Source organism: Danio aesculapii, chromosome 7 (assembly GCF_903798145.1).
Source record: "Danio aesculapii chromosome 7, fDanAes4.1, whole genome shotgun sequence".
Classification (NCBI taxonomy): Eukaryota; Metazoa; Chordata; class Actinopteri; order Cypriniformes; family Danionidae; genus Danio; species Danio aesculapii.
The window spans coordinates 29,598,220-29,620,662 of record NC_079441.1 but is presented as its reverse complement, the minus strand read 5'-3'; the positions used below and the strand labels follow the sequence as shown (position 1 = coordinate 29,620,662).

The 22,443-nt window shown below is 35.7% G+C and overlaps 1 protein-coding gene across 14 annotated transcripts in view; it reads right to left on the bottom strand.

Annotated features, from left to right (window-relative positions):
* tjp1a (tight junction protein 1a) overlaps window positions 1-22,443 on the bottom strand; it is a 186,034-nt gene that overhangs the window by 17,298 nt on the left and 146,293 nt on the right. For 5 of the 14 annotated variants that reach the window (XM_056461575.1, XM_056461579.1, XM_056461580.1 and 2 more), the window contains 14 exons: window positions 22,020-22,125; window positions 21,713-21,866; window positions 19,265-19,373; window positions 15,786-16,005; window positions 15,433-15,617; window positions 13,573-13,668; window positions 13,343-13,369; window positions 11,261-11,343; window positions 9,379-9,589; window positions 8,103-8,203; window positions 6,227-6,565; window positions 3,769-3,981; window positions 981-1,676; window positions 812-897 (listed from right to left, as the gene is read on the bottom strand). In XM_056461575.1, the coding sequence (XP_056317550.1) occupies window positions 812-897; window positions 981-1,676; window positions 3,769-3,981; window positions 6,227-6,565; window positions 8,103-8,203; window positions 9,379-9,589; window positions 11,261-11,343; window positions 13,343-13,369; window positions 13,573-13,668; window positions 15,433-15,617; window positions 15,786-16,005; window positions 19,265-19,373; window positions 21,713-21,866; window positions 22,020-22,125 (2,626 nt within the window). The remainder of the gene's footprint in view (window positions 1-811; window positions 898-980; window positions 1,677-3,768; window positions 3,982-6,226; window positions 6,566-8,102; window positions 8,204-9,378; window positions 9,590-11,260; window positions 11,344-13,342; window positions 13,370-13,572; window positions 13,669-15,432; window positions 15,618-15,785; window positions 16,006-19,264; window positions 19,374-21,712; window positions 21,867-22,019; window positions 22,126-22,443) is intronic. The other 9 variants (XM_056461578.1, XM_056461581.1, XM_056461588.1 and 6 more) reach the window with 5 other exon arrangements.

Below are 22,443 nucleotides of genomic sequence, written 5' to 3'. Positions count from 1 at the left end.
ACCTGCTTTGACTGAACTCTAGGAATTTCTAATTTACTTGATACCAATGATCTGGCTTATCTGTTAGGTTTGTATTCAGTCAGCATATCTGTAATGTATTGATGTCCTAGGCCATTTAGTGATTTATAGACAAGTAATAATACTTTAAAACCTATTCTGAATGTAACTGAGAGCCAGTGTAAAGACCTGAAGACAGCTGTGATGGGCTCTGATTTTCAGGTTTTGGCCATAATCCTGGCAGCAGCGTTTTACATGAGCTGCAACCGTCTGTCTTTTTGAGAAGGCCCGTGAGGAGGCCGTTACAGTAATCCATCCTGCTGCTGATAAAAGCATGAACAAGTTTCTCTAAGTTCTCACTGGAAACAAAGCATCTAATTCTGGCAATGTTTTTGAGATGATAGTATGCTGATTTACTAACTTCTTTGACATGACTATTGATCTATCTATCTATCTATCTATCTATCTATCTATCTATCTATCTATCTATCTATCTATCTATCTATCTATCTATCTATATATAAATAATCTATCTATCTATATATATATATATATATATATATATATATATATATATATATATATATATGTATATATATATATATATATATATATATATATATATATATATATATATATATATATATAAAAATAAAACTGCATTTATTTCATTTATATTCCACTGACCCTAAACATTGAAAAGTAGTCCATGTTATAAAATGAGTGTGTGTGTTTAAATGCGTGTTCTTTAAATAGACACCAATGCTCATTTATTCTAACACACTGATCTATACTTCATTCTCCAGCTCATTACCTAAAGGTCTTCTCTTGGTCCAGGTTGCTTAAAGAATTGGCTTTGGGCACGGAGGCAGCACCAGGTTTAGGCACCATGTCCACAGGCTACAGGAAGCAGAAAGATGAACATATGAATTATTTAGCCCAAGTGTATATTTAGTGAGTAGAAATGCAGACCATCAACTCACCCGAATACCAGAGTCTGCAGACTCTCTGGCTCTGTCCACAGACACCGATCGCTTGTTCTCGAACATCTTCACCCTGGTGAGCACCGACTGGGGCTTCATGGCTGGATCGTCCTCTGCCATGGCTGGAGGAGGTGGAGGAGGAAGAGCAGGTTCCAAAGGCGGTGAGAGCGACTCAGGTTTGGGTGGCGTTATCGGTGCTTCAGAGTTCATAAAGCCTTTCTGCGGAGCTTGAGTGTTGGAAGGCCTATGGGAAGGGTCATAGTATTGTTGTTTGGGCGGTTCTGGGGAACGAGATGTTTGTTGAGTGTCATATTGTGGGCGTAATGGTGGTGGTTCATCGTGTCTGATTGGTCCAGGGGTTGGTTTACCATATCGAGGTCGACCTGTGTCGTAGCCGGTGTCGTTTCGTGACTGAGGGTGACCATACATGCGGTTCAGACCATCCTCGTAGATCGTTTGAGGGTCATACCCAGAGGTGTGGTCATACTGACCCCATTGATCATTATATGGAGGCACGCTGTCCTCAAAATGTGGGTCAAAGTTACGAGCCTTTGGTTCCATGTAGCCTCCATCATAGCGGTAGGGCTGGTGGTCATAATCTCTGTATGGCTTGTCTTCCTGGTAGTAGTTGGGCTGCATAGGGTTTTGGCTCATCTGCACTGGTTCGTTGGGTCGGTAGATATCCTTCTTGTACATCTGTCGATCAAGCCAAATGAGGAGAATTGTAAGTGAAACTGCAGGAATAGCATGCATAAACCACAGCAATCAATTGAATTGAGTGAAACGGCAGAAACCAGAAGTGATTAAAAGTTGAAGAATGAAGCAGAGAGTCAGCAGAGAAACCTGCAATAGAGGAAGACTCAAGAGTGGGCAGTTATTGAACAGGTCAAAAATGGAGGCAGCCATCACACAGACAGTTTCAGAGTTTGAGAGAGTTTAAATGACTCATGACACGCCAAGCTGCGAAAAACACTGGGGAGAATCAGCCAGCAAAAGTCTCACTGAAGAGGGGAAAAAAAACCAAACTTAATTTGCTCTAAATAACGAAAAACATTTTTTTGAGAAGTAGCCTTTTAGGAACCATATGTCATTGCATGTGATGATAAATAATAGTATGCTATAATCACAGCTCTACACCATCTTGTCCATGACATTACTTGCCAAATATGTACCATAATTTTGGCTATGGTTTTACTACATTAAAATGAGGTAATGACTTAATACAAGGTGGCTTCAATTCACATAAAAAGAGAGAATGAACTAATAAGTCATGGGAACAACTTCTGTTAACTAAAATTAGTTGCTAAAAACAGGGTTTCTGCAGCTTTTAGAAATGAAAATTTGGACATAAAAATAGGGCTGGGCGATTTAGCCTAACATCAAAATCTCGATTAATTGAACATTTTAACTCGATTACGATTATTGAACGATTATTTTATTTATTTTAGTTTTTGCCCTCATAGTTTACTGACAGGTTTTGTACAGTAAATCTGCTCACATATTACAAGTGAGAGATTTTTGAATGATGGGTGCATTACTTGATTCTAAAATAATTAAAGGAAACACACACTATCTACTATCTATGATTATTTATTGATCATCAACGTTGAACAACTAAAAATAAATCACACATTACCTAAAACGAACAGTCACATTTTTCTTATAAAAAAGTGAAAACTTGCACTTGGAAACAAAATGATTTTTTTTTTATGTTTTGAAAAGTAGAAAATAAATAGTATATCTTCTTAATAAAATAACTCTTGTACATCCTGTATATAATATTTTAAACTGTGCATTTCTTGAATCTTCTGTAAACAAATATTTCCAAGTAAATAATAATTTGATTTTAATAGAAAATATGCCGCCTCAAGGCATCTCTGCCTTAGCTTTCAATCATCTTCAATGTAGTGCAAAAGTGTGATGTGTAGTTCCATTTTTAAAGAGGTGCGCGGGTATGCGACCACGCGAAGGCTGCGCCGCACCATACCTGTGTGTTCGACGCAGAAGTTTAAATCAGCCTTAACAGAGCGAGGTCACGTGACTCTACATGTGGTAGGGAAAGTAATTAAAAAAATTCAATTAGAAAAATTAGTTCGATTAAAGGTTCTGAATGCCGATTTCGATTACTTTTCCATTAATCGCCCAGGCCTGCATAAAAACATTTTGTTCTTGTTTTAAGCATAAACTATTTGGTTCTGTTTTTCCATTGGGAAAACTAATATCTTCATGTTGTATTTCTATTTTTAAAGCCTTAAATTGTACAAGAGTAAAATTTTAAGACCTGCAAAAACCCTGTTAAGACTACTGTCAAAAAAAATAAATAAACAAACATTTGTTGAGTCACATGTTTCAATCAGCAAGGCTACCTTTCAAAGTCAACCTAAGAAAAAAATCAAAGTTTAAAATACTGACCTAAAACATTTTTTTTTATCAGTTCACCACATTCAATGCACCACTAATCATGACTAACTCTACTGTAACAAGCAAAAAACTGAAAAAAATGAACCCATGCAAGAGTAGGCAAGCAACAGTGGGGGCCTGGGCTTTCCTGAAGGTTCATGAACAATGAGCTGGCGCAGCAGGCCTCTGTTGTAGCCACTGTTGTTTATGAACACACACACACAAGAAAGAGAAGTAAAGTCTCTCTTAAACAGGCACACGGCACACATGCAAGAGCGAGAGGAAAGCACTGCAGCACACAGGCAGGGCAGACGGCGATAAGAGAGGGCACCAGGCTCGGGCGCAAAGTGGGCCGGTTTCAGTCCAGAGCGGGTGGCTAGCGAGGTACCTTGGACTCTGACCCGGGCTGTCCGGATTGGTTGGGGTCAGGAGACGGGGGTTGGATAAGCTCAGGGGCAGGTGGGAAGAGAGAGCCAGCCTTGGGGCTGATTTCCCCCTGAGTGAGATCCTTGGCACTCGGGGCCCCTACATTTACATGAACAGCAGGGGGAGCTGTCTCTGCCAGCGGCTCAGGCTGCGAGGGGAGAGCAGCCTCTGCTTTCTGTGAAGGTGTTCAAAAATGTTTAATACATGTGGTCAAACCTCACCACTGCACTTCAGCTGACTTTCCTGATTCACACCACTTCTTTTCTATTATTAAGAGGATGTTCCAGATTCAACTGATGTTAAGCTATAGTGACAGCATTTATATATACAGATTAAACACTAGAGAGAAAAGTTAAGAGTGTATTTTTAAAACACTTTTTTCCAATTGTTTTTAAACACTTTACAACATTATATACACAACACATATAACATTAAAATAAATCTTTAATCTTAAAGGGTCACGAAACACCAAAGCACATTTTTTTTGAGATGTTGAAATACGTGTCCTACGTTACTAAAAACACTATTAGGACACATATATTTCAGAAAAAAAGTGAAAATTTTGCGCTATTCCGAGCAAATTCGTTCTTCCGGATTAAAAAGAAATTTTGAAGGTGCGTCACGGCAATGAGATCATTGTGTAAATCCCAGCGTGGAGACTGGATGTCTGTACTGACTGCTACAACGTGACGTCTTTGAGTTTTCAGTATTAATTTATGAAAAAAAACTTGGTTCGCACCAATCAGCGTGCTCTATTGTGAATGAGGTGCAACTTCATCAATATGCATAATATAGCTTCGTTTTTACCTGTTACAGTGTTCAGACAGCAGAGAGACGCCACGTTGTGTTGCCAACCGTAATTAAAACAAGTAGAAGAAGAATTGTTTCGAGACATGGGTCGTCAGTGTTTCGTTTAGAAACATGCCGCAACAAAGGCTTTGATTCCATTTTCCCGCAATAAGAGCACAGCTTGTGTGTGGATTACAGTGGTCTGCTAACACGCGACAAAAATATGTTTCTAGGGTATCACGAAATGGTGAAATCCGGATTTGCCACTCGTCTTCTTTCAAAAAAAAAAACTTCTTTTGAAAAACACGAAATGACATGAAACTCCAGAGGAAATGTGGATATCATGGTGACGCAATGACGTTAATCGAATTATGTGCTCTAACATGTAAAACAGGATTATGAAAAGAACATCTAAAAAGCAACTTATGTAAACACTTTAATCATATGATTGTCTTATTCAGATTAAGGCAAATAATTCCACTACTGACGTCCATAAAAATGTAGTCACCGTCTATCTCCCCTGCTTCTGTGTTTATTTTGCCACTGTGAAAATCAGCGCGTGCACGTAATGAAACTCCCCTTTTTCATGCAAACCCTTCCCACTTTCGCAACTCGACACTCCCACCTAAACAAATCTGGACTAACTTTCCTGACTTTTTTCAAACTAGAGGTGTTAAAACGGCCCACTGAGACGGTTTCATGGCCCTTTATATATAAACATTTCATTGCTTATTGATACTGTATACTTTTCTTTATGCATCTATATTGATAGTGGACTAATATAATCATCTAATTTTCAAAGCTACCAATCATTTAATAAGAAAAATCTGAAATGTTTTAAAATACTTTTACAAACATGTTTAACTCAAAATAAAAATGAAAAAACAAACATTTCATCTACAACAATTCAAAACACAACTTTTTACTACAACTACACTATCGCTTGCTGCAATACTACGCCACAAATGCCATCCATACAGCTTGACTTGCACTGAACCAGGAACATCCCACTAACACAGATAATAGCAAACCATGCCATCTTAATAATGTATAACCGGACAAGATCTGTTTTTTACGATACGTCTGATGTCCGTTTAATTCTACAGTTACAGTACAACATTTTGGCTCTCTTGTAACACAAGATCTAAGACACTTTGGATATCACGGTGGCCACTGAATCCATATAAGATAAATACATTCACAGTAATATATATTGAACACTGCAATTCCATCATGCACATAATACTCTCTGGTAATGACATCATTTTGCATTGCATATAAGGGGACATCTAGACCACAGGAATGGGGCAATTACACACACTTAAAGATACAATGTCCTCACTTCCTTCTTCAATCCAATCAGATAAAGAGTCACAGCAGCTACGCGAAGTAACAACCAAGCTGTATCTATCATACACACACAGACTTTCACGCAACTGCACACTCACAAACACATATAATAATTATAAATACGTGGCAGCGATTATTACTCTGTCATTGTCACTTCTCTAGGACTGCATTGATAAGGTTTTTAAAGCGCTCCTTGGTCAATATCGCCGCTAGAACACTTTTCTAACGCACACCACGGCCTCCAGACAACAGGGAAGGCGAACGGCTCGCAGAAACGCTACCTGCTGAGGTGCAGGGGCCTTGAAGCCCGCGGGGTCGATGCGGTTGATGGGTTCTGGCTGATATCCTCCGTATCCGGGGGGCTCCTGTATGACAGGCGGGTCTTCGCGGACGGGTTCTGAGGAGCGAGTGATGGCTGGTTCGCTGGGTGGTCCGACCTCATCGTTCAGGGTTTCGTCCAGTTCCTGGTCGGTGTAGGCGCCACCCTCGGTGTCCGTGTCCTCATAGTCTGAGGTGTGACGGCTGTCCGTGCTGTACATACTGTACTCACTGCCTGGGGCCGACAAGTAGGACAGACGGTCATCGTGAAGGTCCAGGTCATCATCATGTGAACCGTCCGCCTGAAGAAAGAGAGAGAAAGAGATAAGATTATTTTTAAAATGTGCTGAAGAGTATGAGAAAGATAGAAAAATGAGAAAATGTAGTATAGTATAGTGTTGCTCTTGTCCATTTCTGTTTTTTTTTTTGCTGGTTCAGTGTCGACACCTTGTGGACAAAGCATGTACTGTATGAGAACACTATTTTGAAGCACAGGTAAGTGTAAATGAAAAATTAACAAAACATCTACTAGGGATGCCCCAATCGATCTGCCAGAAATCAGTATCGGACAATAATCACACTTTATGACTTGTCGGTATTCGCTTACCTGGCTGATCACATGAAATAATCGCAGGTGTTAGTTTACGGGTTTACAAGTAGAGGAAGATGCATTTTATCTTCTTATGAATCGAAAATGACCTCCAAACCTTTTCTTCATTGAGGCACGTTGAATTTTTCATTCATTATTTGCAATGTTTCCAAATTGCATTGTCTGTAATTTTTCTTACGAATTTTTTTTATCTGTTTAATCTTTCATTTTCTGTAAAGCTGCTTCTGACCACAACGTATCCACACTAAATGGTTATAAGAGACGGATTTAAGGGATTTTATGCAACATCCTTCAATTATTCTTTTGCGAAAGGAGAAAGCTCCACTTAAGTATCGTACTTAGAGGGAAAATGTGCTTTATACAGCGTTGAACTTATATAAAGCTTGAAGCATCAGAATTGGTACTCTGTATCGGCTCCAAAAATCCTGACCAGTGCAACCCATAACAAATACTAAGAATACTTTGCACTTAATATTAAAACTACTTTTCAGTACAATCTATAATAAAATAATATATTTTTTTTAGCAGGGTATCGACCACAAAGGTTGACAGGATGTTAACTGAAGCATCTCAAATGTAGAAAGAAAATGTATATGAATATAAAATGTAGATACAATATTATTTCCCATGAAAATGTATTTAACAAAAATAAAAGAATTTAGAAATGCAGATTTCTTTTCGATTTGAACATTATTCACAATAACAGCAAATAATTTCTCAAATAATATAACCTTAATAACTAATTAATTAGTTCTTATGTTACGATAATCTTCTATTATTTCATTAACATTTGTATTTATTTTAAAATAAATACAAAATATTAAAATATTTTAAATATAATAACAATGAAATGAATATAAAAAAATATTTTTTAAATAGACAATGAGAATTTGTTTCTTATCACATGATTATTACGTAAAGACTTAATTTGACTTTTTTCATAGAGTGACGAGCATTTCAAGAGATCACTAAACAGCACTAAACATCAACATTAGAACACATCACTAAAACTAAACTCAATCCACTGAGAGAAAGAACAGATGTTGATTAAATGAACCAGACAGTGGTCGACATGAGTGCTGTGACCACAAGAACAGATGAGTGAGAAAACAAAATATGCTGTGTAAATACAAATATGGAATCAGACAAGCGGGAATGAACCCTGTCCCTGAATCCTCAAGCATCTGCTGTGAAATTGAATCATGGTGGAAAAGTTGAACGAGCCTCACCTTGCCCTCTGAGACCCACACCAGCTGGTTCTGCTGCTGCTGAATGGTGTCCTTCAGTGCTCCATACCAGCCATCATTCATGTTGTTCATGTTAATAGTGGCTAAAAGACAGGAAAAAAGACATAAAATAGAGAAAAAGTTTAGTGTTTTCTCTGCAGCCTCACTGCTCCTCACTGCCCATAGTATGAATCATCATTCACTTATCTGCTCATTAAGTCATGGAGAGGTGGATGACTGTTGGATGCTCATTCATTTAACGATCTTGCTGAGTGATCTTTTGCCCTGTTGCATTTACATTTATGACAGGCTTTATTCAAAGCAATTTAAAAATGAGGAATACTATAACACAACCGCCTTTATAGAGTTCAGTCAGAAGCCTTGTTCTTGTGACTGCCTTATTACATCCATAAAAGTTATAATAACTTGAGATACTGTAGTAGCAGCCATGAAATATAACGTCGTACCATTTTATTAAAATAATTATTCCAAGATATTACAAGCAACACAATATTTCGATTCAAATAAAAGATGTCCTCTTTCTCTCTCTGCGTGTGTGTTTGTACGTTACATTGCTGATGCAAGACGAAGCAGTTTGAAAAAAGTCCGATTCATTTTAGTGAACTGGTCCATTTGTAAATTTGGTTTCATTTCACTGACAAAAATAAATTGTCATCTTTCATTTTAAATGATTGCCATTAGTAGTTCAATTTATCACCATTTTGATTAAGCTATATAACTACATAAATATAATTCAAATTTAGTTCACACACACACACACACACACACACACACACACACACACACACACACACACACACACACACACAAGCATAAAAAGTACTTCCCTAGCACTTATCAGTTAATATTAAAAATTAATGCAAGTTTTTAGCATTTTGCATAAAGTCTTATCTTGACAGCAAGTACGTCTACACCTTCTCGTGTTTCAATGAACGGGCATGGTTGGATGGTTGGATCAGAATGTAAGCATAATATAACATATTTCTGATGCAAAGATTCCACTGCTGTACTGAAAAAATAAAGAATCTTAACTGCATAAATGTGAATCTGTACCTATGTGTAATTTTTTAACCTAATAAATACAAAATAAATACAATCTAAAAGTCAATCTATTTACACCTCTGTAGTTTTTTTTAAATAAAGTGTCTTAAAATCGACAATCTTAGTTTTATAGTTACTAAAAGAATACCATCATCATTTGGGTATAAGGCTCTACTGAGTTTGTCATTTATTTCACACTAAAAACATCTGTGTTTACCTGTGAAGAGATGATGGTTGTTCTTCCTCAATTTGAGTGCACGCTCGTGGAGTTTTCTGGCGCTCTTCCTGGACTCGGAACACAGTCTGGTCCTCATGTTCTTCACACCCTGCTTACTGTCAGGATTCAAGAACACTACGATGGGATACCACTGAGCATAGTTCAGCCGATCCACTGCGTTAGGAGTAATGTCCAGCACTGCATGCTTATCCTGCACAGACGCAAACAAGTTAAGAATTCTGACAAGAAGTCAGAATTATTAGCCCCCCTTTGAATTTTTTTTTCTTTTTGAAATATTTCCCAAATGATGTTTAACAGAGCAAGGAAATTTTCAGTGTGTGTGATAACCTTTTTTCTCCTGGAGAAAGTCTTACTTGTTTTATTTCAGCTAGAATAAAAGCAGTTTTTAATTTTTTAAACACCATTTTAAGGTCAATATTATTAGCCCCTTTAAGCTATATTTTGATAGTCTTCAGAACAAACCATTGTTATACAATAACTTAGTTAACCTAATTAACCTAGTGAAGCCTTTAAATGTCACTTTAAGCTGTATAGAAGTGTCTTGAAAAATATCTAGTCAAATATTATTTACTGTCATCATGGCAAAGATAAAATAAATCAGTTATTAGAAATGAGTTATTAAAACTATAATGTTTAGAAATCTGTTGAAAAAAATCTTCTCTCCATTAAACAGAAATTGGGGGAAAAATAAACGGGGGCTAATAATTCAGGGGGGCTAATAACTCAGGAGGGCTAATAATTCTGACTTGATTCTGTATATATATATATATATATATATATATATATATATATATATATATATATATATATATATATATATATATATATATATATATATATATATATATACACAGAATCAAGTCAGAATTATTATAATATATATATACACACTTCATTTAAAAAATGAACATTTTTAGCCATTTCTCAGTGAATATAGGTAATATATTTTGGTGCATTTGAACAAAACAGATTTATTAAACAGATATATTTATTAAAATAATATTTTAGTCACGGAAGGTCTTTATAAATAGAAAGATAATACATTTAAATTCATGCAAAATATTGGGGGAAAAATTACTAACAACAAAATTTCAACAAAATGTACAAAAAAAAAACATATTTATTAAAATAATTTGAATTTTTTTTTTTCTAACGTATAAATTTGGATATTTAGTTTACTAATTTTGGACCATATCGTAAGTTATTTTGTTAGATAAGCTGCAGATTTGGCTTCAGTACTGACTAATCTTATGTATATGCACAAATATAATATTGTAAAGCTTCCTTTAGAAAATACTACTTTAAATGAGAGATTTGATTTATATGTTGAGCTCTGCATATTCACACACACACACACACACACACACACACACATTTATAGACAAGATATCATTAATTCGGGTTCAACGGTCTTATTGACACTGGAATAAGAGTTTTGAATCTTTTCTGTTACATCGGGGACTCATGCCAGATGGTAAAATATCATAGTAAGGGTAAAGTACATTGGATGGGTTGTTAAAGATCCTTTTTTCCTCTTTTAAAATACATTTGCTCATAAAGAGTCTTAGTACTGGTAGTCTTTTAGACCTATACGTTTGGCAGTATGGTCAACATAATAATATAGTAATTTTTATTTAACTTTTATAGAAAGATTACTGTACCAGGTGGATAAACCATACCTGATGAGACTTACAAATATGGACTGATTAAAATAGACTTGCTGATTACTTTTCTTATCAACTCAATAGAATGTTTCTATTACATGCTACACCAAATTCTACCAGCAGGAGGCAGTAGTGCCATTCTGAAAAACTTTGGCTCACCGCTTTGTGTGTGTGCCAGTGTGTATGAGAGATCTCACCCGGTCGATTATCTGTTTGATAGTGTGAAGGCGTATGATTCCCGAGCTGCGCTGGTCAGTGCCGGCATCTCTAGGTTCACTCTCTACACAAGGAAATATAATCCATATTAGCATCCACATAAGACTTCCTGTGCCCCCTGCCATGCAGTAATTAAGCACCTCCACCTCTTGAAAGCATACAGTGAGAAGACAATTCAACATGGATGTGCACATGCGCCCGCATACACAATATATGAGCACCTAGAGACTGCTCAAGTTAGGTGTGTAATCAATATGGTGCAATGCATTTTGATTCATTTTTGATGTGCAATAAGAATATTTTTTATATAAAGTGAAAGGAGAACAGGAGCATCTGTACACCACAATGACTAAAGAAGGGAAGAATATCTGAAAAACAAGGTGGTCAATAGTAGGTAAAGATATACTTCGGTTTTTTTTAAATGTATGCTATTTTGAGTACATGCGATGCATATATCAAAATGCAAAATGTAAATTATGTGTACTTTATGTTCTCAATTCTTCTAATTAAACAGCTGGTTAAGTGGGACAATCACACTTTGTTGTTCGAAATGCTGTTCACTGATCTTCCACTATTTTGAAATGGACAACTTAAAATAAGCAAAAACATTTGCTAGAGGTTCTGACAATTTTATTTGCTCTCTCTGGTTCAAAGATATTAAATCCACCTCTGTGGTCAGGAAAACTTTAATAAACATATGCAAATCATGATCATTTAGAATTAAGATCACACGAGTGTCTGAATCAAGATTGCGTTTTTTGACTGGATAATTGTGCAGCTCCAATACAACGTATATGCACTACGATTTGCTTTTTGCATTTTTGAGTTTGTACAAAAAGTTTAAATTCTGAACAAGCCCAAAAAGAAATGGGGAAGATAAAGATAGAACAACCACTACAACAACGACTACTACTATTACTACTACCACTATGACAACAACAACTACTACTACGATGACGACTACTACTACTACGACAATGACAACTACTACAACGATGACTATGACTACAACTACTTTGACTACTACAACGACTACTATGAATACAACTACTACTACAATGATGACTACTACAACGACCACTACTACGACTACAGCTACTACTGCGACAACGACTATTAGTAAGACGACAACTACTACTATGACGACAACTACTACAACTACAAAGATGACTACGACTATGACTACTACTACGACGACAACCACTACTACAACTACGATTACTAATACTACAGCGACGACAACAACTACAACGACTACTACATTGATAATGACTACTACTACTACAACGACGACTACTACAACTATATCAAAAAAAATTACGCTTATATTGACAAATATAAAGACATTCACGCGACCGTAAAAGGCTGCTACAATAGTTTTTTGTGAGAAAAAGATATTGGACAAGTAAAAAAAAAAGTCATACACAAATAAACCGAAGTATACTTCAGGGCTAAAGCTATGTGATGTGACCTTTGGTGACCATTGGTGCTCCCCTAATATTGACAGTACATTGTTTAAGTGATTGTTCACCCAAAAAAGAAAATTCTTATTTTTTTTACTCATTATTTATTTACACAACCTTAAAATGCTAAAACAAATAAGCAGATATTCAGATTATTAATTTATTTATTATTTTTCCAATGGTGAGTAAATGATGGCAACGTTTTTATTTTTGGGTGAGCCATCTCTTTAAGACCGCAAACCCACATCTGTATCCTTAACTATATCTGAGCTCTAAAACAGCTGAAAATTACTTTCAGCAAAAAACTAAACAAAAAAAGCCCCAAAACATCACAAAACAAAAAAGGAAGCAGGTGTTTGGGATGGAGGAACATCAATGAGCAATGTGCCTTCATCTCCTCTCAAGCATGACTTAAGGGTTGGGGGATTGGAACTGTCAATAGCATGAACACATCTTAGATCTTTTTTTTTTCTTTCAATAACATTCCAAGCGGTGCCAATTGGGTGTAACTAAAATAAGGGGATGCCATAAAAATGCACAGCCTCTAGTAACTATGGTTACTGATGGAGTGATCTGATGTGACTACTGTATGCAACGTACTTTCCCTTCCATCTGGGAGCTGTGTCTCTGAAAAGCAAATACAGTCATACAGGAACAATGTTATGTAAATAAAGCCAGCGGCCACTCAAGGAATCAGTTTACAAGCTGAATTTTAAATGCACTACTGAAACTGGAGAGCAGGACATCTGTGACTGCTCACGTATGCTGCACAGGTAGGTGAGTTAGAAGCGCAGCGTCTTATCAATGTGTGTTTACAAATGGACACTCACTTGCAAGCTCGAATAGGTCAGGCACCTCTCTCGCCAGTTTGTCCCGTGCCACATCTGCGATTGGTCCGAAAATCACAATAGGTCTCAGGAAACCAGCTAAAATAAGATATATGGCATAGGGGTCAAGTGCGAGAAGATTTCTTCTGATATCAGCATCAAATTAAATACGTAAAAGAGATTTCATATACACGAAAAGGCTATTAAATGCTAACCTTTTATGTTTTAAAAAGTTTTGTGAAAATAAAATGTATAAAATAAGGTTCTAATAAGTTAATCGTTCAGTGTATTTCAGGATTTATACACATTTTTACTACTAAAATTTCATGACTTTTCCAAGACTTAAGTAAATTTTCATGACCTAATGTTTCATGCAATGTCTACATATGCGTGGTAAAATAAAAACAATGCATGTTCAAATTTATTACAGCATATCATAAAACACGCAACAATCTATTTAGTTTAAATGTATATTTATATCTATGTAAAATTGATTTAGATAACGCTTACACCGCACTAATAATGTGAGAGTATGTGAATGGCCATGGACAGAAAAGAAGTAAATAACCTGTATTCAAGTATACAGATAACTGTTTTGCATGACTTTTCCAAAACTTTGTGGGTTTTTCTGTTTTCCAAATCTTTTACAGGCCTGGAAAATGCCATGTCAAAATTCCATGACTTTTCCAAATTTTCTATGACCATATGAACCCTGGTATTTATATCCGCTTGTTAAGCCGTGGCAAATGAAAAACTGTTTTTGGGTCCAAGCCGATACTCATTGGATATTAGGCATGGATATATTTTTTATATTGCGATCATGGTTTCTGAAAGTATTACATAGCTTTGTAAACGTTTATTATTACCATTTGTTGAGTCTCCCTATACAGTTTAATATAGCGCTTGGACCCGAAAGCCGCTTCACGTGACGTCACACTTAACAAGCGGATATCATTTAAACAATTTACTTAACCTGTGTTATTGTCAAAATAAAATAAAGAAAAGTAATCAATCATTTGACATTCATTGTAAATATAAGTGCATTTAGACATTAAACCATTATAATATACAGTAAGTTATAGAAAACAATATTGGAAAAAATAATTATTATATAATTATTATTATTTATTATTATTTATTATTATATAGAAAACTATATAATAAATATTTTTTAAGTCCCACTTTATATTAAATATTCTTAACTAATGTCCTACTATGAACTTGCATCAAAAAATAAATACAATGTACTTACTGTGTTTGTAATGTATTTTAGAACACTAGTGGTGCTCTTGAGTTGGGATAGGGGTAGGGTTATACACAGGTTAGGTGGTTTGGGTAGGTTTAAGGTTGGGTTAAGGAGTAAGAGATGGTCAACAGTGTATTTACAAATGTAATTACAGAAGTTAATTACAGATGTAATTACATATAGGTATTTAATTAAGCATAAGTACACAGTAAATACATGTATTTACACAATAAGTACATTGTAACGAATTATTAATTTCTGTGTAAGTACATATTAGTTAAGGACACATTATAAAGTGGGACCATTTTTTATTATATATTATTAGGATTTCTGTGATGCATATTGCAATGTGAAGTCTATTTTACCAGATGGCTTGGATAACTTGTGAAGGAGTCATTATTTTACAACAACTGGAGTTATTTTGTAGCAGTGTATAAATGCAAAACTACAGTAGTCAACATTTTAAGTGTATCGAAAATGGGTGTTCTTTAATAGCTTAAGTACAACCTGATGAAAGGTTTTGATTCATTTCAAATGTTGCCTACTGTATATATTCAATACTGGTCTTAAAAAGCTAATATGAAACATATATTGTGCACTCTTATCTACACACATACCCTCTCTAAGAACAACCCTTTCATAAGCAGGGAACTTGGTCTGAACGGGCTGAGCTGACAGATCTTCTCTACTCTTGCGCAAGTTCCTCTTTGAACTGCGCAGGCCTCTGAACCTCCAGAAATCAGCACGATCACCACCTGCAGTCTTGGGGAGTGTGTACTGTACGCTTGATAACTGTTCCGCCCTGAAGAGAAGATGGCAAAACCAGGTCACAAGTATACTCATTTTTGATTCTCCACTCTTTTCTTAGGAACTAAAACAATGATCAATATATGATCTACACTATATAATGATATCAAATACAATAGATGAAGGTTGTCTATTTACTGCTGATGCATTATAGTAGGATCACCTGTTCTTGTTGGGAATGATGCCCCTTTCCACCTCCTGGTGGTTCTTCCCGATTCGGATGGCTAGCCAGGAGCCCAGTTTGCCATTGTAGAGAGTGTCCACCACTCTGAACACCTCTCCTTTATTAAAGCTCAGCCCATAAGGAGACTCTTTCTCGTACTCAAAGTGTGTCCTGATGTAGAAGGAGTCACCCACATCAGACTCCACTATTCTCCGGTACACTGGAGTACAAGACATAAACAAGATGGTAAAGATGAAGTAATCATTTTTGATCTTATAAAGGCCAAATAAGGTCTACATAGTGGTATGGGAGACCAGCACAATTCAAAGTGAGTTATTTTAGTAATTACTACTGAAAGATATCCGTTTCAAGGCATAGGCAAACTAGGAAGTTTCCATTGAGCACCCCCTTGCCCCTGCCCCACCGAAAGTAAAATTATTAATTTTCCTGGTGAGAGTGAAAGCTGCTCAGAGGGGACATTAACAAAAACATTTCTCAAGAGGGATTTTGAAGGGGTCATAAATAATTTAGATAAAAATTTACTTTTAAGTAACCCCTATGATTCAATGATTTAACATCTACGCATCAAAGTGGACCGCAAACTGGCAACATCTTTGAGAGGCATTTTTGCATTGATTAATTTAATAAAAAAATACATCATAAAAATAAAAATAACACATAAAAATGTACTTTAAACAACACAGTCATTTAAAGTATAACATACTGTTATTTAAAATATGCAACCCTCAGATATCCCAAGGAAAAAAACTAAAGTAATTTAATTTACAGAAAACACTATCGTCTTTCTTTTTGAATCATTCTGTAGTAAAGTGTATCATGTTGTTTATATTACATCCTACTATATAAAAGTTATTAGATGCTCCCTCATAATGTAGTATTAACTACTGTAACGTGATAAACTGTAATAAATACTGTACTGAAGGATACTTTAGTTTTTAAATTTGAAACTGTGGTATATACTGTTGTGGAAAAAGTCTAGTATTAGGTAATTCATTTAAAATACTACAGTTTTTGTATTAAACCAGCAACTATAAAACTGCCACAGCACATTAATGGATGTTCTTATTTATAATATGATTCAAAAACACATTAGGTGTTTGCTATAAATGACTGTAGTATTTTTTTCATAAGTGGATGGCCAGGAATTGGGGTGCGGGAGGTTGTAGATTTTTTGTTTTTGTTTTTTTTTGGTAACCTTCACCTAGGGTGACAAAAATATCTAGAAACAGCCCTGGATCAAAGACATTTAAACACAGCCTGCTGTGATGTGCTGACCAATCAGAGTTTAATTTTCTAGAGCAGAGGTTCTTAACCAAGTGGTCTGAACAAATGTCTCAGATAACACCCATAAGTGTTTAAAACAACTTACTGTGAGTCATTCTGTTATTTCCTTTTCCTTTTTATGTTACCTCTGATGTGGTGTGTAATGCAGCTAATTCTGAATGTAAAACATCTTATAAGTTTCCAGCATCAAACCAAGTTTGTTTTTTCCAGTCTTATTTTCTGCATAAACCTACATAAGCTTGTAACAAATATGCATAATTCCAGCTTACGGTCTTTATTAGCTACTTGCAAACAACATCTACTGTGATTTTCAAACACTTCAGTTGGAGCTGAGGACTAACAGAGTGCCAACTTCTTGAAAAAAGGTACCGTTTCTGTGCTGGGAAAGAAAATCCACTACACATCGATTTAAATTGAAAATAAAGGCAGTATATAAAGAGACTGGTTACTTGGGAATAAATCCAGACACTGTGCGAAACAATATTGCAGTGTATATAATTAAATGACCTTATGACCTTGGAAAGATATTAACGTAGGGCTGGGTGATAAAATCAGTATGGGTATTTATTGACCGAACACCATTGTCAATATCGATAAAAAAAAAGCTTGGTGTGTAGTTTCAGTATGAACACTAGTTTTATTATAATGTGGCTGCTGAGCGCGCACCTTGGAAGCAATGGCAATAAGCTTAAGGTGTAATTTTGACATTTCCAATGAAGGTGTGCAACTTGCACGACTCGCATATGGAAGCAATGTGCACATGTTGTGCAAGCAGCGATCAAGTAACGCGCATGCTTTTTCCAGGCGCACCTTGTTGAAAACATCTCAACTTTTCCGAATGCTGCGAGTGCACCGCGATTCATGCAAGTAGAACTTACCAATCTGCTTCACACTTTGTATGGAATATACACATTTCAGTAATAACGATAGACTAATTACCTCAAACTAACACAGCACATATCCAAACACTGAAGTGCTTTTTACTTTCTCCATAAACTTGTATCAGAGCTGCAGCGGTTTGTCTGTTTGTCATCCTCTGACAAAACAGTTGATGGTCACCTAGTTACAAGAGACTCCAGAGGAGCGCGAGCGAAAAAAAAAAAAATTTTAATGGTGAAGGAAAGCACGCACTCGGTGCTTGTCACTTTAGGTCAGTGCCGTATAACAGCAGTGAGGAGACTGTAAATAAAAAAAGGATGTAAGGATGTAAGGATGTCGTCAAAGTCTGAAAGATGTTTTAGCATAGGTGGTAATGTAGTCATCTAACTTCACAATTAGTAATATTGCAATATGTATTTGAATAATGATGGTTGGTTCCTTTACTTGAAAGCTCAGATTTGATTATTATATATTTTTTGTTTACAGAGTTTGAGGTTTCCTGTATCATTATTATTATTATTATTATTATTATTATTCACACCTTTACTTTGATTGTTCAGTATTTGCACTTTACCTTTGCACACACTTTTATTTTGTAACATTTTATTTATCAAGTTTAAGAGTCTCTTTAACACTTCTGTTTATTTTATTAAGAGATCAGATATTTTGTTTAAATAGTTTTGCTTTTGATTATTAAAATTATTTCCCTAATTAATGTTGGCAAATTAAAATAAAGTGGTTAAATAAAAAACTCCTAATTTTCCTAAATAGATTAATAAAAAATATTCAATAATTATCGATACCGAATGAAATGAAACATGATATAGTGATAATTGTTTTTGCAATATCGTCCAGCCCTATATAACAGTATAGTAGGAGGCCTCCAAAGCTTAATTAAAATGTTTAAAACCGCATAATATAGAAACTTTAAAGTGTATTGACAATGATAATGTAATAAAACGTTTGTTTTTCAAAAACTGTATTATTTACCATATTTTTTCCACTTTCTTCCTAAGTGTTTCTAAGTTATTTTGAATTTATATATTATACTTGTTGCATTTTTTTATTTTTGCTGAACTGAAAATGTAAACCTTTGTTGATTTATATGACAATGTTTAAAATAAAAACAGTTGTTAAAAAAAGATCAATTAGATGTAGCAGAGCAAAAATATTGAATTTCATTTTAGACAAAACAGGGCAAAAACCAAAAAAAAAATCCCACTGCTTCAGAAAAACATGCAATATGAACATAGGCAAACATAACCAATACATGAAAGGATTATGCATCTGCTCACCATCTTTCTTCTTCTGCGCCAGGATGGTGACTTCTTCACCTCTGGGCAGATCTAGCAGGAACAGCACTGCTTCCTCACGAATAATGTTTGCAAAGTCAACATTGTTAACCTACGAACAGGAGGGAGTGCAAGAAGAAAACAGCCTTTAGATCTCTGCGGTGCTGTAACCTAACAATACACTGTTTATTGACAGTAGAAAGAAATGAAGAGAGAGAAAAGAAGCAAATCCACTTTCTGTGTTTCTACTTGATCTTAACTTCACAATCTCAGGGGCGAACAACAATAATAAAAAGTGGAGGTGAACGTGCAGTCATCTCTGACTAAATGGAAAAGGAAAAAACAATGAGCTGGAAGCCTCGCTCTGGGGCAGGGCCTGGAATCTAAGGAGTGTGTGTTGAACTTTCATACGTGTGTACGCAAACTGTGACGACCTGCTCTGGGACGAGTGTGGGAGAGGCACAAAGATATCTATGTTTCATTAAAATGCGCTCGGTGATAAACAAGTCTAAAATGAAGCTGACTTGGAGTCTGCATTACACACTGCTACTGACAATAGCGTAAGACCACTGGAGGCTTGAGTTCAACAATGTGCACCATTGTGCAGCCGAAGGCTAAACAAAAGGAAAGCTGGAAACAGGGGAGAGACAGGCACTGAGTCAGAGCAGGAGTATGTCATGATTTTTTTTAGCCCATAGCCACAGAGTGTCTTCATACTTTCCTGAGAAAAAGTGGGATGTTAGACTGAGTCACAGTACAGTAGAGTTTAGTCAACAACAGATGTTCAGTAGCAAAACTATCAAACACATGCCTAGATATCATGCTATTGTATCTGCTTACTAATGGGGTGCTTTATATTACATATGGTAACTCTTTAAAATAATGGTCCATTAGTTCATGTATTTACTTACATGTACAAACCATTAGTAATACATTTATTACGGTATTTATTCATGTTTGTTAATGTTATTAAAGTTCGTTTATGTCAACTCACAGTGCATTAACTAATGTTAACAAGCACAACTTTGGATTTTATTAATGCATTAGTTAATGTTGAACTATGATTAATAAATGCTTTACAAGATCATTCATTCTTAATGTTAGTAAATACATGAACTAACATTAAATAATGGACCATTATTCTATAGCATAGGTCTCAAACTCAATTCCAGGAGAGCCGCAGATCTGCACAGTTTTGCTCCAACCCTAATCAAACACAGCTGATCAATCTAGTCAAGGTGTTCAAGACTACTAGAGACATTTAAGCAGGTATGAGTTGTAGATGGTTGGAGCTTAACTATTCAGAGCTGTGGTCCTCTGAGAAACTGAGATTGTTCATGGTTAGAACCATTGTTCTAAAGTGTTACCTTTTATATTATTGGGACAAATAATCAATTAAAATGTTGATCTATTTAACGCCACATTGCAGCGATTAATCTAACTAATCACATGTTAAATTTGGTTGAGAAATTATCCACAGAAAGAAAATGTATTATTCTGTTGAATGTGAAAATGACAAATGAAATTACAAAACTCCGCTTTAGAAATACTTTTGAAAGCCACATTTTTTTAATTAAATAATTTACTACTACTGTTAATACTTTTATTATACCTTTTAGCTACAACAGTCAATGTTTCTTTTTTCCTGGAATTCTACCAAAGTGACTATTTATTGCAGATTAAAACTATTTGGTTACTTGCACTCATTTTTACGTTAAGCAAAAGAGAAATATTATAATAGTTTTAAACATTTTGAATCGGTTTAACTTTTAAATAACCTTATTAAGGAACTGTACAGCTAACAAAATAATATAATATAATATAATATAATATAATATAATATAATATAATATAATATAATATAATATAATATAATATAATATAATATAATATAATATAATATAATATAATATAATATAATATATAAGTGGGCATTACGATGGCGCAGTGGGTAGCACGATCACCTCACAGCAAGAAGGTCGCTAGTTCGAGCCTTGGCTGGGTCAGTTGGCATTTCTGTGTGGAGTTTGCATGTTCTCCCCGTGTTTGCGTGTGCTCCGGTTTCCCCCACAAGTTCAAACACATGCGGTACAGGTGAATTGAATCAGCTAAATTGTCCGTAGTGTACATGTGTAAATGAGTGTGTATGGATGTTTTCCAGTGATGGGTTGCAGCTGGAAGGGCATCCGCTGTGTAAAACATATGCTGGATAAGTTAGGGGTTCATTCCGCTGTGGCGACCCCATATTAATAAAGGGATAAAAATGAACGAATAATATAATATAAAGGTTTTTTCCCCTCCTTTTGGCCTACTACCAGACAAACACTAATGCAGACTAATATTGTGAGAATATTTACAATCCAATTTAATGCATGTACTATAAATTGATGCTAGATCAATGCTGCAAGACCTTACTTGTGTCTAGTAATAAAAGTAATATACGGTCCTTACCCTGAGTATCTGGTCTCCCTCCTCCAGGCCTTCCTTAGCAGCAGGACTGTCCTCCAGAACTCCAGCCACAAAAATCCCCACATCGTTTCCTCCCGCCAGCCTCAATCCGACACTTTCCCCTTTCTTAAACTTCACCAGCTTCATACTGGGCCTGCTAATAGAATAAAACTGGGTCAGCCTTTCATGGACAGAAGCGCTGTGTGCACATTTGGACTCGTGCATCTGCATGATAATACAGAAAAGCTTGCTTGGCTGGTAAATTCAAAGTCACTAGAAACGACAAATGGGATTATACTAGAACACTGACCGGAGGATGCTGTCATCATGGGTGACGCTGGGGACAGGGGCATCAGACGGACTCACTGGCAGATCTACATCGGGTTGCCCAGGTTGTGCATACACTGGTTTCGGCTCTAAAGATACACTTATGTTAGACATTGAAGCAAGGCAAAAAATGCATTACTTTTCTTAGCTTTGGTTAATCAGACCATAAAAGAACATGAAGAACCAGAAGTGAATCAAGGTCAAATCACGACATTCCAGATTGCAGAACAGGGAAGAGCGAAAACTAGAACTAGGTGTGAGGATACACCACGTGTGAGGAAAAATGGAATGAAATGAGAAAATAAAGACAGTGTAAACATACAACTAAACACCATATAATAAGATCATAAGATGTAAACCATTTTTACTTTGGTGTGAAATACAATTGAAAAGTCATTAAAGATTAT